Consider the following 14,086-nt stretch of genomic DNA (forward strand, 5'->3'; position numbering starts at 1 on the left):
TGAGACTTGCTCTACAAAATAGCATGCTATCAAGAGTCACGTAAGATTTAATTTTCTTAGCACGCCATGTAGGATTATAAATTTTAGTTTTAGCCAATTAAATAAGAGATTATTATTTTCTTTTAGAATTAAATAATTCAAATGCCACGTAAGCAAAATTGTCAAATGATATTTTTAAGTTTAAACTAATTAAATATAAAATATTATCATTTGATATTAGGAATTTTATCTATATATATATAACAATTTTTAGCACATAAATAAAAAAAATATTTTAAAAAGTTCAAACAAACCGTGCATCGCAAGTTCTTTATCTAGTTATTATTAGTTGAAAGTAGAATAGAGTAGATTTTAGCAGAGCAGAGCAAAGCAATTCTACAGAACAGGGTCTCACTCACACACCCTCCTCAATCCTCACCTTCAATTTTTTTTTTGGTTTTTTTTGGTTATTTGTTCTTCATGTTCTTCAACTAAAACCTCCTTCTCCACTTTCTCCTTCACCTTATTATAATTGCCAAAAAGAAACCCCATTACAATTCAAACTAGAGCAATTCACAACATAATTTTCACACTCAAAACAACACAAAAAATTCCCCCTTTTCTTTTTCTTTTTCTCTTTCTCTGTGTCTCCACTTCACAGAGTTCAGACCCTTCCCCCTGCTAATATGCATAACTTCTTCATTGTCTTCGTCTCAATCCCATCAAATTAATTAGTAACGCGTAATTTCTTCATAAATCACAAAAAAAATTAGGGTTTTTGTCGATTTCCGGAATTTCCCCCTTTCAGAAAAGGGGATTATTTTTTTTTATTTTTAATTTGCAATGTCGGATTTGGATAGTTTGATTACAAAGAAAGTTGCTGATCGCTACTTAAAGCGTGAAGTTCTTGGTGAAGGTACCTATGGTGTTGTCTACAAGGCCATTGATACCCAGGTTTAACTCTTTGATTCTTTTTCGTTCATGGTTTTTGTTCTTGTATGATAGATAGGGTTCTAAATTTTCAATTGTTTACTACTTTTTCGTTCAGATTTTATTATATGATTATTTGTATTATGCAGATGTAGAATTGTTGTTGTTGATGCTGCATATTCTTACTAGTGTGTGTTAGTTTCATAAACTAGCTCTTGAATGTTGGTTAATCACATTGCTGTTTTCTAGCACTGGTTCACCCGTGCTAAGCACCGGGTATATTAATCGTATATGTCGTTGGGCTCTTTATTGTACTATGGTATTATTAATTTATTTTTGTTAATGTGATTAGGGGAGTTATTGAATTGTTTAGAGGAAATGATATGATGTGGGATGATATTGGAAGTTATGATGGAAATTACAAGGGGTTTTTTTTTTTTTTTTTTTTTTTTTTTTTTTTTTTTTTTTTTTTTTTTTTTTTTTTGGGAAAAAATAAAAGAAATAGTGAAGTTAATAGCATTTGAGGATTAAGATTTTAAAAGGTTACGGTGAAAAGTTGTAAAATTGACTCTGAAATTATCATATAGATTAGTATTAGTGTTGTTTTCGATTAAGGTGGAAATAGGAATATAAAGGCAAATCCGTGGCATAGATGAAACCTTGTGTATTGGTAAAATTTCCTAATCTCTATGATAGTATCTCCTTTGCCTTTTTTGTATGCATCTTTTTTTGGTGATAGGCTAAAATTTTCTTTATATGTGTGTGCATCTTATTTTGTTGGTAGGCGAAAATTTTGTCACGGTGGTTTTTGTGATGAATTTGGTGGGAATATAAAATTGTTTACTTATAAAAAATATATAAATTATCTTACTAAACATGTGGTTTTTCTCTGTAGTTTCTTTGTAATTTTGTTTTGCTTGCTCTGTTATGTACTTACGTTCATTGTGAATTATGTATAGCTCATCTTTGGTCCGGAAGAAAATTGGCCTTGCATAGAAAGGGTCAAAAGTAAGCTTACTTATTTGGAGATATGTCGTGTGCCCAGCACTTGAACTAGTGATAGTCATAGATTTTTGGGAGTTTACTCTTGTAGCACCATATGCATTTTGTAGTATGATTCACATAGGATATGACCTGAGGAATTGGTGATCTTAGATTATTGGTTTTAAAAGTTATAATTTATGTGTGACCCAATGATGTTCTTGTTTTAGTGATAGCTTTGGTTTAAAAATTCATTCGCTGCTGTGCAGACAAATCAAACTGTTGCAATCAAGAAAATTCGTCTTGGAAAGCAGAAGGAAGGTGTGAATTTCACTGCCCTGAGAGAAATTAAACTGTTAAAAGAGCTTAAAGACCCTAACATAATAGCGTTGATAGATGCCTTCCCCCATAAGGGAAACTTGCATCTTGTGTTTGAGTTCATGGAGAGTGATCTTGAAGCTGTCATTCGGGATAGGAATATTGTACTCTCTCCTGCTGACACAAAATCTTATCTACAAATGACCTTGAAAGCACTAGCTTTTTGTCACAAGAAGTGGGTCCTTCACAGGTGCTTCTTACAACTCAAAATAACTGGAGTACTGTTGGCTGAGACTGATTTGATATATGTGCTGACTAACTCTGTGTCTTTAACAGGGATATGAAGCCAAACAATCTGTTGTTAGCAGCTGATGGACAGCTCAAACTTGGGGATTTTGGTTTAGCACGTATATTTGGCAGTCCAGATCGCAGGTTTACCCATCAAGTGAGTATTAAGTAGTTTTGGAGTTCATTTATGTCCTCTGATTGCTTGTTGCTATTTTAAATTCTATATAGAGGTGTAGCTCTTTAGACACTTTAGAGTTTAGTTCGACAAGTTTCCCTCTTGAGATACTACTCTTGTTTAATTCCTCTTTCGAGTGCATGCTGAGTATACCTAAGTAGTTTAGGAATTCATTTAGTTGTTAATTACAAATATATATTGCATGTTAGGGAAACTTATCAAAAGTAATGCTATTTGGGAGAATTTGTAAAAAAAATTGTTACCATTGAGAATGTGCAATTTTACATGGCTACAAATGAGAATTTCCCATTTTTTTATTGATTGAAACTTATTTGACTTCTACAATAGGAATATGAATATAATGAAACAAAATGAAACTACCCTTTAGTACAATAAAACCATATTGTTGTTTCATACTGTGTTCCATGATTGTGTTTCTGGATTCTTGGTGCCAACTGCTTTTTAAATTTATTGAAATTGAGGTTTGGAATTAAGCCCCCTGAATCTGATATAATGCAAACAATGCGAAGATCAGGGCAGAGTTCTTTCTATAATCTCAGTAGAATTTCTTCATGTTATTTTCTTTAGCTAAGTTTTGAATGAATAATTTCTGTTCAGATGATGATAGCTTGATTGTGTTGCTAGCATATCTTAGAGATGGAGATTTTTGTTGCAGTTTGTTTCAACATTCTGTTGGTTTATTGCTGTGTCCTTGTGTTGCTTGCATATCTTAGAGATGTAGATTCCTGCTGTATTTTGTTTGAACTTTCTGTTGGTTTATTACTGTGTCCTTGAGCTGTCTACATCTTGGCACCTTGGAAACCTTACCTTGTTTTTTGACTTATATCTGTAGTTGGCTAACTTATTGATAACTTATTGAAATTTCTTAAAGTACATCTGAATTATAACTTAAATTCTTGTTTTCTTTGATATTGATAATCTTTTTGAAATTTTAAACGATTTCATATAAAATACTTTTATTTGACTGCATATTTCCTAGATTTGCTCTTGTTAATGGAGGTTAAAGCATGATGGGGAAACCAAGGGCCTTAACATCATGTAAAGAATGCTATTTTATGTTATGTCTTGGATTTTGCTACATGTTACACACAATATGTTGCTATAAATTAGGGTTTTTAATTCATATCGCAGGGAAAAGTATATGTTACAGGTCGTGCTACTGTCTTATTTGTACTATTTGTTAATACCATTAGGCCCATTACGTTCATATATAAACAAGCCCTTAAACTATTGTTGTTGGAAGTGCTAGGGAACTCCTTTAAGTCAGATTCTCTGTAAATATTAAGATTATCTATTGGAAGGTGCTTGTAAAGTATAGCTTTTAGTCACTTGATTGTAACTATGAATTTAAGAAGTTCTGATTTTTCATTTCAGCATAAACTGAGCCAGCTGTGGTTGGTTTTGTTTGGCACATGTTATGTTGACCTTATGATCATCGCTGTAATTGTCACCATGACCAAGATCACGAGTTTTCTCTTAAGTGCTGAACTAGGAATGAATATAAATATTCTTTTGAGCTGTACCATATTATGCCAACAGTTTTATCTGTGAAAGTACCAGCTGATCATGAGCACATCTCTAACTTTTTATTGTTTGCAACACTAAATTTATTTCGTATCTATTGATACAAAGTGCGTTAGTAGATAAAGATCAACTATACAGAACAGTTATAGGTATTCCGGTTCCCTCTTAGGGAGGGAGAGGACAGAAACATGAAGCTTAGATTCTTTTGATGTACTAAGACAATTAGGTCATTGCGCTTGTGTGCACACTGGATGACCTGAAGGAGAATGTACCAAAGAATAAACTGAGTAAAAGCATGTGCCTTTATTTATTTTTTTGCGGAAATGCCTGTGGTGAAGATTAAGGATCAAGGTGCTAACTCTGACTAACAAATCTCCCTCTTAAAGTCTTTTCTAGTATTTTGTGATATAATTGTTGTGCGGATGACAAAATTTTGTTAAATAGCCTATGTTCTGTTCAATCTGTTGTTAGTTAGGCTCTAATATATTTTTCATAGGTTTTTGCTAGATGGTATAGAGCACCTGAGCTGCTATTTGGAACTAAGCAATATGGTCCTGCAGTGGATGTCTGGGGTGCTGCTTGTGTGTTTGCAGAACTACTATTGAGAAGACCTTTTTTACAGGTATGCTTGTTGTACTTTACAAATTTTGTTTATTTATTTAGGATGTGTAGATTTATTTGACCTCTTGTCGGTTATCGAAATTATGAATATAAAACAAAGGAAACCATTTGTTAGCTATATATTGGAAGTTAACCTCAATTTCTCTGTTTTGTCTGATTTTGAAAGTTGGGATCACCCTAACCTTTTTATTTGGCAAGGTGATTGCCCGGAAGACTTATATATGTTGATTGTCATGTAATCACTGATTATTTGCTAAGAATGATGCAAGAAGTTGGGTTTAAAGGAGCATACAATCGTTGATGGAAGTGAATAGATAGAGAGGGTCTTTGTTATTGCAACATTGGGGGGGGGGGGGATTTGCGCATCCTAATTGTAGCCTTAAATTTCTGTAATTATATAACAGTAAAAATAATAAAAAATTGATATCATGAAAGTACATACTAAGACTTTTCTAATAAGACCATGTATAAGTGTATAACTATATTTTCCTTGTGTACAAATCACAATATGTAATCAAAGAGGAGTGTGTGAGTAGTTTCAAATGTCCAATTGGTGAAATATTAGGGGAGTTGATGAAGTATTTAATATGTAAATTAATTTTTACGTAATTTGACACTGGAAAGGACGTAATGGAATTTTAAAAATAATAAAAAAAATTGATATCATGAAAGTACATACTAAGACTTTTCTAATAAGACCATGTATACGTGTATAACTATATTTTTCCTTGCGTACAAATCACAATATGTAATCAAAGAGGAGTGTGTGAGTAGTTTCAATTGTCCAATTGGTGCAATATTAGGGGAGTTGAGGAAGAATTAAATATGTAAACTAATTTTTACGTAATTTGACACTGGAAAGGACGTAATGGAATTTTTTTTTTCTAAACCTCTAATGCGGCAAGTAAAACTCCAAGTTCTGTTTAGTATTGGACTATTGGAACAACTGAATTTTAATTCCTTAGAAATAGAATCCTACACATCTAAATGCTATAATCCATGATATAAAGTATCAACTACTACTGAAAATCCCTTACAAAACACTCTTTATGTATTGCAATGGTCTTTATTTAATTATATGATTGATGATATTCGTACAAGATCTACAGATGGCCTTGTGTCAAGTGTTTAGCCTGTGTACAAGGCCAGCCATATGCATCTACTATGAATCATCTGGCCTTTGGAAAAAAAACATGGATATAGAGGCTATCTTTTTCTGTGCATTATAGTGATTTATGTTGCATTTATATTTCACAAGGGTGTTGGGTCACTTAGCTGAGTGTATTGGATGTTGTATTATAGGTTTATATTTTCTTTTGATTTGGTTGTATATCTGTTTATGTAGATAATATAGTGAATTTTATCTCTTATAAATCTGTGCTTAACATGCGTGATGTGTTTACTATTTCATGCCAACCTTCTTGGTTCTATGGAGTATGGACACTTTGCTCCTTGGAGTTTCTTCTGAAAGATCAAAGTTATTTCATGAAATAGACTATAGACTTATAGAGTGATTTCACTATGCTGAAGTACGTTTTCAGTAAATTTTGTTTGGAATTGTAGGCTCTAAAAGGATTACCGGGGTGTTGTAAAACAAAAGGAAAGGGTATGCAATCAAGAAAGGGAAAGGAGGTGAAAGGAAATTAAAACCCAATTTGTCTTGTAAAAAGAACTACCATAGCTTCTTCTTCTTCAAAAAAAAAAAAAAAAAGAACCACCATAGCTCATCGTCTTTCTTTTTTCTCAACCTTATCTCAACCTCCACAACCAAACCCCATCTCCTCTCTCATTTGAGCACTGCCTCTCTTTTGTACCACCATATCTTATCGGAGCACCCTCCCTCTATCTTTTTCTCTGTTTTGTTTTTTGTTTTGTTTTTTTTTCCCTTCTCTTAGAACTAGTTTTTTTCCAGGATGAGGATGGGCATTTGATGGTGAGGGTAAGTTTTCGGATGGGCTTTGGGTGGATTTTAAGGGTGGGGTTGTGGACTTGTGGGTGGGGTTGTGGACTTGTGGGTGGGTTGTTAGATTGGGGTGGTAGTCAAGTAGAGTTTGTTGAAATAAGGTTTGTTTTGTAGTGGATTGGCGGTGCAGGGTGGTGAGGGTGGTAGTGGTGGGTTGTTAGATTAGGGTGGTGGTTGGGTAAAGTTCACTAAGATTAAGTGGGTTTTGTAGTAAATGGGCGGTGGTGGTTAGGGTGGCAGTGGTAAGTCATTGGTGGTGATAAAGTCAGTGACAGTGGAAGACATGGGAGTGGTGGGTGTGGTGTGGTGGCGGCTATGCAAAGAAATTCAACATATTGGGGGGGGGGGGTGTGTGGGGTGTGGGGTGTGGGGTTGGGGAATCAATGTAGAAGACTTTGGGTTAACAGGGAGATTAAATGGAATGTCATAAATGTCAATGCAAACATCAACACAGGAAATTTGATTATCTTACTCTTACTTGAATACCCTGGACCAACCGCCCCCCTAAAGTTATTTTATGAATTAGAGTAATTTCAGAAGGCTGAAATGTATAGGTCAGTGAGGAAGGCATTTGTTTATGCATTGTACTGAAGGGATGTTTTTTTGTAGAAGAGTAAGCATTGTCAAAACTCTTTTTAGATTGTGATATTGGCATTTCTCTTAACAAATTATATGAGGATTGAGAGTACATGTTTTCCTGCACGGTATTAGGAAAGTCTTTGCATCCTATGTCTTTCTTTTGGGGCATTTCTTGGGTTGCCTCTCAACATTTAAAACCAAGACTTAGGCCTTTTTGGTTGCACTAATTTCCTATAGACACTCAAAATTCCTAAGAAGTACACTTAAAGTATGTTGTTTGGTTGACCAAAAAAGTGCCAAATATAGGAATTAATTTACCCACCTTCTTTAGGTAAATCGAATTTCCTAGGAATTGTAATTTCCTTAATACCAACTGAACAAACTAAAGCAATTTCTTGGGGATCAGCCAATCAGGTAAGAGAAATTATTTCCCATAAATTGTAAATTACCATGGGGAAGTAAAAGTTAAGTCCCATTGCAACCAAACAAGGCCTTTGTATTCTGTCTATTGCAGTTGAATAGCTGAACTGGGATATTATTGTTCATAAACTTAGAGCTTGATCCTTTTGTTTCTTTCTTTCAAAACCTACATTTATGACCAATCATTGCCTTTCAGAGGGAAAAGTGATATACTATAATCTAAGAGAGCTAAATTTCATGACATTGGTCATTTTACTAATTTATGGTCGTTGCTAGGGAATGCTCTCATGGAAGAAGGGAGCGAAGAAAACAGGTAGGTGGTGCTAAATGCAGATTGTGAATAACAAAGTTGAAAGTTACCTTGTGCGCAAAGTTTTTTTTTTTTTTTTTTTTTTTTTTTGTACTAGGGAATTTTCTAAAATATAATTGATGTATATGTAATTGTATATATCAATGGCAAACGTGCAAAAAATTGTAATCTTTTTTTGTCTTTTCATTTTGACTTTTGTAAGTTGAAAGTTACCATGTGTGCAAAATATTATTTGTGTATCAAATGAAAAGGGAAAGGTCTTGCAATTGTATATATCAATGACAAAATTGTAAATAATTGTTAAGGTCCCCCCCCCCTCCTCCCCTCCTCTCTCTCTCTCTCTCTTTCACACACACACACACACACCTTTTGACTTTTTTTTTTCATTTTTTTATTATATTTTTTTATTTTTTATGTACAACATTTGGTTTCAACAAGTACTACATTGGCTATTAAATGTTCAACATTTGTCTACCTAGAGAATGTCGTTCAATGAATTTACTAAAATGCTTTTGCATATGTAGCAGATTACTAAAATACTGCATGATATGCAGTGGCTTGAATGTAATAGATATATACCTGGCCACCCTCAAATGGAATAGCCACCTGCCAACCTTAAATGGAAAAGCCAAGAGTACATGGATATTAGGTTATAATTCCCTAAACTTTACATTCATGACAATACTAATGCCTTTATTTTGTTATTCAATGCACTTGAAGAGACCTTAAAAAAATTTCCTGCTTATGTCAATGGAGGAGTTGAAGAAAACCAAGAACATAAAACACAAAGCGTTTTAATGGTTTCTCTTTGCCATTTGAAATTTTTTATTCTCAATGCTTGATTTCTCAATGTTAAGCCAGCCAAACCACTTACCCGCAGCCCAATATATAAGGAAGAGCACTGTTCTGGACTCACTATTCATGTGCTCCATCCTAATGCTTTCAATTTTTGAAAAAGATAAATATTCTAAAGTATCCTCACCTTTCTAGTTCCAATGATTGCATTTTCTCTTACATGAAGTATTGCTGATGAAAATGGATGACAAACCATGCAGTTCCATGAAAGACTAGGGAGCCTCCATTATATCTTTCAAATAAGGGATGATGCAGGAAAGTGAACTTATTTGTGTTCCCCTTTACATCATCATTAGGGCAGAGGACCATACCATCTTTTATTTCTGCAACATGTTCCTTTTGTTTGTTTTGTTTTATACAGTGGTATTAGTGGGAGCAGTAAATGATAATTATAGTAAATATTTTGGACTTTGTGATGCAAGTACCAACCTGGGAAGATGTAGAGTGATACTCTGTGGGGTTAAATTTTTATAAGGTTTGTATGGTAATAACTCTGAGCTGTCTACTGTCCAAATCCTCAAGTTGGGATCAGTAAGTACTAGATTGGTGAAAGTTGTTAAGGCTAAGAAACCTTTCATAGTTTCATCCACTTTTTTCTCGTGATCATTTGCTGTAAACTTCCTCTGTGTCATAAAATTGCAACACTTTGCCTAAAAATCATTCACATTTTAGTCAAAGTGTTGCAATATTTTTGCAACAGAAGAAGTATTAGAAAGTTAAAGTTGTCAAAGCCATTGAGACAAAGGGTAACTTATACTTATATTTATATAGCTGAATCATAGTATGCTCAATGTTTGACACGATGGGTTCACGAGTGACATTGAAAAGCATTTTTTAGCTGGACCTAGACTCTTTGAACACAACCTCTCTTGGCATCTCATGATAACTTTGTTGTATCAAAGAGTCTGGGTCCAGCTAAAAATTGCAGCCGTTTTCTTGTCAAGCTGAATTTAAATTTCTTTACCACATTCATAGGACCTATGAGCCTACATGCCTTCTTCTAAAGTATCTGTTACTTGGATTTTTTTTTTTACCAGCGTTGGACTCATTAAGAGTATCTTACATGAATATAGTGTGCTTTATTTTCTCAAAGATCAAACACAAGCGCTCATCAATTTTGATTAGAATATGTTGGAGTGTTGGACATGAGCTGGCACTTGGCAGTGTAATTATTGAGCTGAGGTAACATAGTCCTCTACTACCAAAGCACCATGTATATAATGGTCTTTAAAGGAAAGCTCTTGTAACATTTCGACACGCCTAGTTTGTCATTATATTTTCTCTTGTTTGTGCTACGAGCTGTTATCCTCCATCAAATATTCACCCAACATTACTCAGAACTGTAATTTATGACTTGATTGTATGGTGTGCCTATCTTGCTCTACTGTTTCCGATGTGGAAAATGTTTTGAATTGGATGTCTTGACTACTCATATAAGATCTCATAACTTCCCTTGTTTTTTTTTAAATATTTTTTTTTTGCTGATTTTTGTATGAGCTGGTTAGTTGACCTCCTTTTTTATGCAGGGTTCAAGTGACATTGATCAACTTGGCAAAATTTTTGCAGCCTTTGGGACGCCAAAGCCTGCTCAGTGGCCTGATATGGTATACCTTCCCGATTATGTGGAATACCAATATGTGCCGGCACCTCCTTTACGTACATTGTTCCCAATGGCAAGTGATGATGCTTTGGATTTGTTGTCTAAGATGTTCGCTTACGATCCAAAAGCTCGAATTTCAGCGCAGCAGGCCTTGGAGCACAGGTATGTCTTGACAATTTGTTTGTGATCTTTATTTCCTATTTGGTTTCGGGTTATATCTTCCATATATAATTTTGGTGGGGAATTGGTGTGCTACTGTGCTGTATTTGGTACGTCCATCGATTATCCCATTTATCCTTTTAGCTTAATTTATTTGTGCTAACCGTACAGATACTTCACATCACCACCAGCTGCTACAAATCCAGCTTCTTTACCACGACCTTCACATAAAGGTGATAACAACTCAAAAGTTCCTGAGTCTAATCCAAATGAAGGACCTACTGTGTTGTCTCCACCTAGAAAAATGAGAAGAGTAATGCCCAACAGAAATGATGAGGGTGAAGAAAATATCCACAACGCTGAAAAGTTAGATGATCATGTCAGTGGGAGTAGATTAACAACTGGCCCAAGCTCAAGCAGAACTGATACAATACCGATGTCAATAGATTTTTCTGTGTTTGGATCTAGACCTCCTCCTAGACCAACTATTAACAGGTAATTTTATTTTCTGACATCTAGTAACTTAATATCATTGATGAATGCGGTAGCTGACCCTAATCAATATCTAATACTAAAACAAAAGCCAGTGACATCATCATTGTCCGCACGTCAGCTCTCATCAATTTTTCTTTTTTCCAATTAAATAATATTTCAGTACGTTATTAAAGATGTTGATAGTCACAGGTGCATCTTGAAGACGGTGCAATATGAAGTATACACTATATGTCCTCCAGTTTTTTTAATCTTTGGATTTTTTCACTATTCACACACTCTCCTTTGATCGTCTTTTGTGATTTATAAGTTAGGAAAAAAAACGTTATGTGGGATCTTGTTAGATTCGTCTCGAAATACACTTGCATAAAATTAATTCTTTTAATTTTTATTACAACAAAACTTGATATAATTAAATGTGCATTGGCAAACGTCAAATCCTCAATGTTGTGATTTATATGAAAAAAAAAGTGGAGGAATTATTTTGGGACAGAGGGAGTAATTGTTAGCTATGACTCCCAATGGAGGGAGAACTTGTGACAGAGCATTAATTTTTCCATTAAATTGGTTTTTCTGTCATGTTTCTTTTTTCTACCTGTGGAACTAAGGCATGTACTCAACATTATATTAAGGAGGGCTATTTTTAATTGGGAAACCAATCCATGCTACTAGTTTGTTGGACTAAACAACCCCTAAATGGTAGTTGATGAAGTTTAGCTACATTTCCAGTGTGGTGGTCAGGCATGTAGAGTCTTTGTTGTAGTTGGCTCTACATATCCAGTGCCCTAGACATGTGAACTTTGTGTGGCAGCTACCAGCAACATGTCCTTTCTGTTTTAGATGGCTCCCTGGTTTTGGCATAGACTACACTATTTGATGCAACAGGGCCATGCAGACTTGGCGTCATCCCCAACTCTTTTAACTGACACCCCAGTCATAAGTCCATCTTAGACTTCTCCCCTGTATTTCATTTTACCTAATCTCAAAAACAAAGTTTTGATTCTTAAATAGAGGTTTATAAAGAATCGACTCACCACAACTTCTTCTAAAGCAACTGGGTTATTAGGTTGATTAGTTAGTTAAGTGTTCACAAGTCATAAATACTAGCTAGCTACTTAGAAGCTTATAGAGAGCTTAAGAGACAAACATGACTACATGAGAGTTGAATCACTTGAATGTCCGAACATTATCATAGTTCTGAGTAATACATGAAATTATCCACCTTAATAGGGTGTAGCTTGGTTACAGTTTATAGTTTGACCTGAAAGCTTTATGGGGCAAACATCAAAGTAATCAGCATTTTTTGATGTGGTTTGGATGGAAAGATAGTAATTTCCTAGTTGGGTGTAGCTTGGTTACAGTTTATACTTTGACCTGGAAGCTTTATGGGTTATGTCTTTATCAAATTTATTGGAATTTCTTTTCTTTTTTTTTTTTCTTCGGTTCTTCCTCGCTACAAAATTGTATTTTAAACACACAAATATGTTAGTTAGTTATTAAAAAATGAAAAAAATTAATGCTTCCTTATTATTAGGCCCACCTTTATGGTTGATATAGTATCTTCTGCAAGAAGCTTGATGTAGCACATTAGTTTTATTTATGCTAAAAGAATGATTGGCAAATTCGCTGCTTGAATGTGTTGATGCCTATTAGGACACACTACTGAAGAGCTTAAAGCAGGGAAAAGAGAATTATGACCAAGAGTTATTTTCTTATCGTCTTCCCCTTCGCTTCTCTCCTGCAATTTGAACTTGGGTTTGACCTGGCTTTTATACTTATTTGGTTATATTTGTCTTTTACAAACAGGTTGATAGTTCATCTGATCATATTATTACAGGAACTGTTTACAAAGTTCTCATTACCAGTGTAAATGTGTAATAATCATATCCAATCTTAAATTTAAATCTAATAAAAAACCCAAACAGAATTTTCTGTATGGCTTAACTTTTTATTCATTGCTTGTGCTTCTGTTTTGACCATTACTGTCTCCTCTTCTAATGTTTTGGGTGACTACTCAAAGGTTATGGTGTAGCATGGTATGGTAGAAATGTAGTATAATGGGCTTGTGTAGAAGCCTGTGCTATGAATGTGATCTAGAAACACGTATAATATTTTAGAATAAAATGTCAAGTCTTAGATGGTTTTCTTCTGCTCAACTCTTAATTTTGTCTCTGGCAGTGCTGATAGGACACATCTAAAGCGCAAACTAGATCTTGAATTCCAGATGCCTGAATAAGCTCTATTCTAGATCCCAAGTTGTGTTTTTCTCTGTATTTTCTGATTGTTGAGGCACGCATAGTCAGGTATGGGTTCATTGACTATCAATTGCAATTTCCCTCCATTGTTTTAATCCCTCTTAGTTTCTGTTTGTATTCAAGTATGTGAGTTAACTTTTGGGCTATTGGCTGTTGCAGGCTGTTTATTAACGAAAAATCCTGTAGTGGGAGTCTGATGATGGTTGAAGATCTGTAGAGCTTATTGAGAGGCTCGGTAGAAGGCAGGGGCCAAATAAATTAAGCTTTATCGTTTCCCTGCAAACCCTCGACAATCCTTAAAAATTTGATGGAGAACATTGGTCGATGACAATTTTTTATACTTTTTAAATTTTGTTTTGTAAGGTGTCGTGTGCGATGTAGAACTGAGTGAATTATTGTAACAGCCTAACAAGTAACAAGTGATGATGAGTGTAGAGGAATTTGTTTTTTTATTTTTATTTTTGCAGAAGTTACCAGTTCTCTCCAGATGTTGAGAGTTATTCAATTGTTGTAAACAATCTTCGTGTATGATGTCGATTGTTTAAGGGAAGTTATCATGATGAAGGCGTAATGCTTTCTTTTAAAAATTTTTACCATTACCATCTTTGCTTCTTCA

At 34.5% G+C, this 14,086-nt stretch overlaps 1 protein-coding gene across 1 annotated transcript; it reads left to right on the forward strand.

Moving 5' to 3' along the window:
* The first annotated feature begins 461 nt into the window (after positions 1 to 461).
* On the forward strand, positions 462 to 14,066 carry LOC145598079 (cyclin-dependent kinase D-1-like). Its single transcript, XM_081654379.1, has 8 exons — positions 462 to 933; positions 2,160 to 2,458; positions 2,545 to 2,653; positions 4,713 to 4,838; positions 10,491 to 10,726; positions 10,895 to 11,218; positions 13,394 to 13,518; positions 13,630 to 14,066. Exons 1-7 carry the CDS (start codon positions 823 to 825, stop codon positions 13,449 to 13,451), a joined length of 1,263 nt encoding a protein of 420 aa, XP_081510505.1. The 5' UTR covers positions 462 to 822; the 3' UTR covers positions 13,452 to 13,518; positions 13,630 to 14,066.
* The last annotated feature ends 20 nt before the right edge of the window (positions 14,067 to 14,086 follow it).

The sequence above is a fragment of the Chenopodium album genome, chromosome 20 (genome assembly GCF_948465745.1).
Source record: "Chenopodium album chromosome 20, dcCheAlbu1.1, whole genome shotgun sequence".
NCBI lineage: Eukaryota > Viridiplantae > Streptophyta > Magnoliopsida > Caryophyllales > Amaranthaceae > Chenopodium > Chenopodium album.

Bases quoted from the DNA above. Each gene is read 5' to 3' on its own strand.
- LOC145598079 (XM_081654379.1), top strand. From the start codon at position 823: ATGTCGGATTTGGATAGTTTGATTACAAAGAAAGTTGCTGATCGCTAC. The intron at 2,654-4,712 runs GTGAGTATTAAG...TATTTTTCATAG, and splicing joins ATCGCAGGTTTACCCATCAA to GTTTTTGCTAGATGGTATAG. The intron at 11,219-13,393 runs GTAATTTTATTT...TGTCTCTGGCAG, and splicing joins CCTAGACCAACTATTAACAG to TGCTGATAGGACACATCTAA.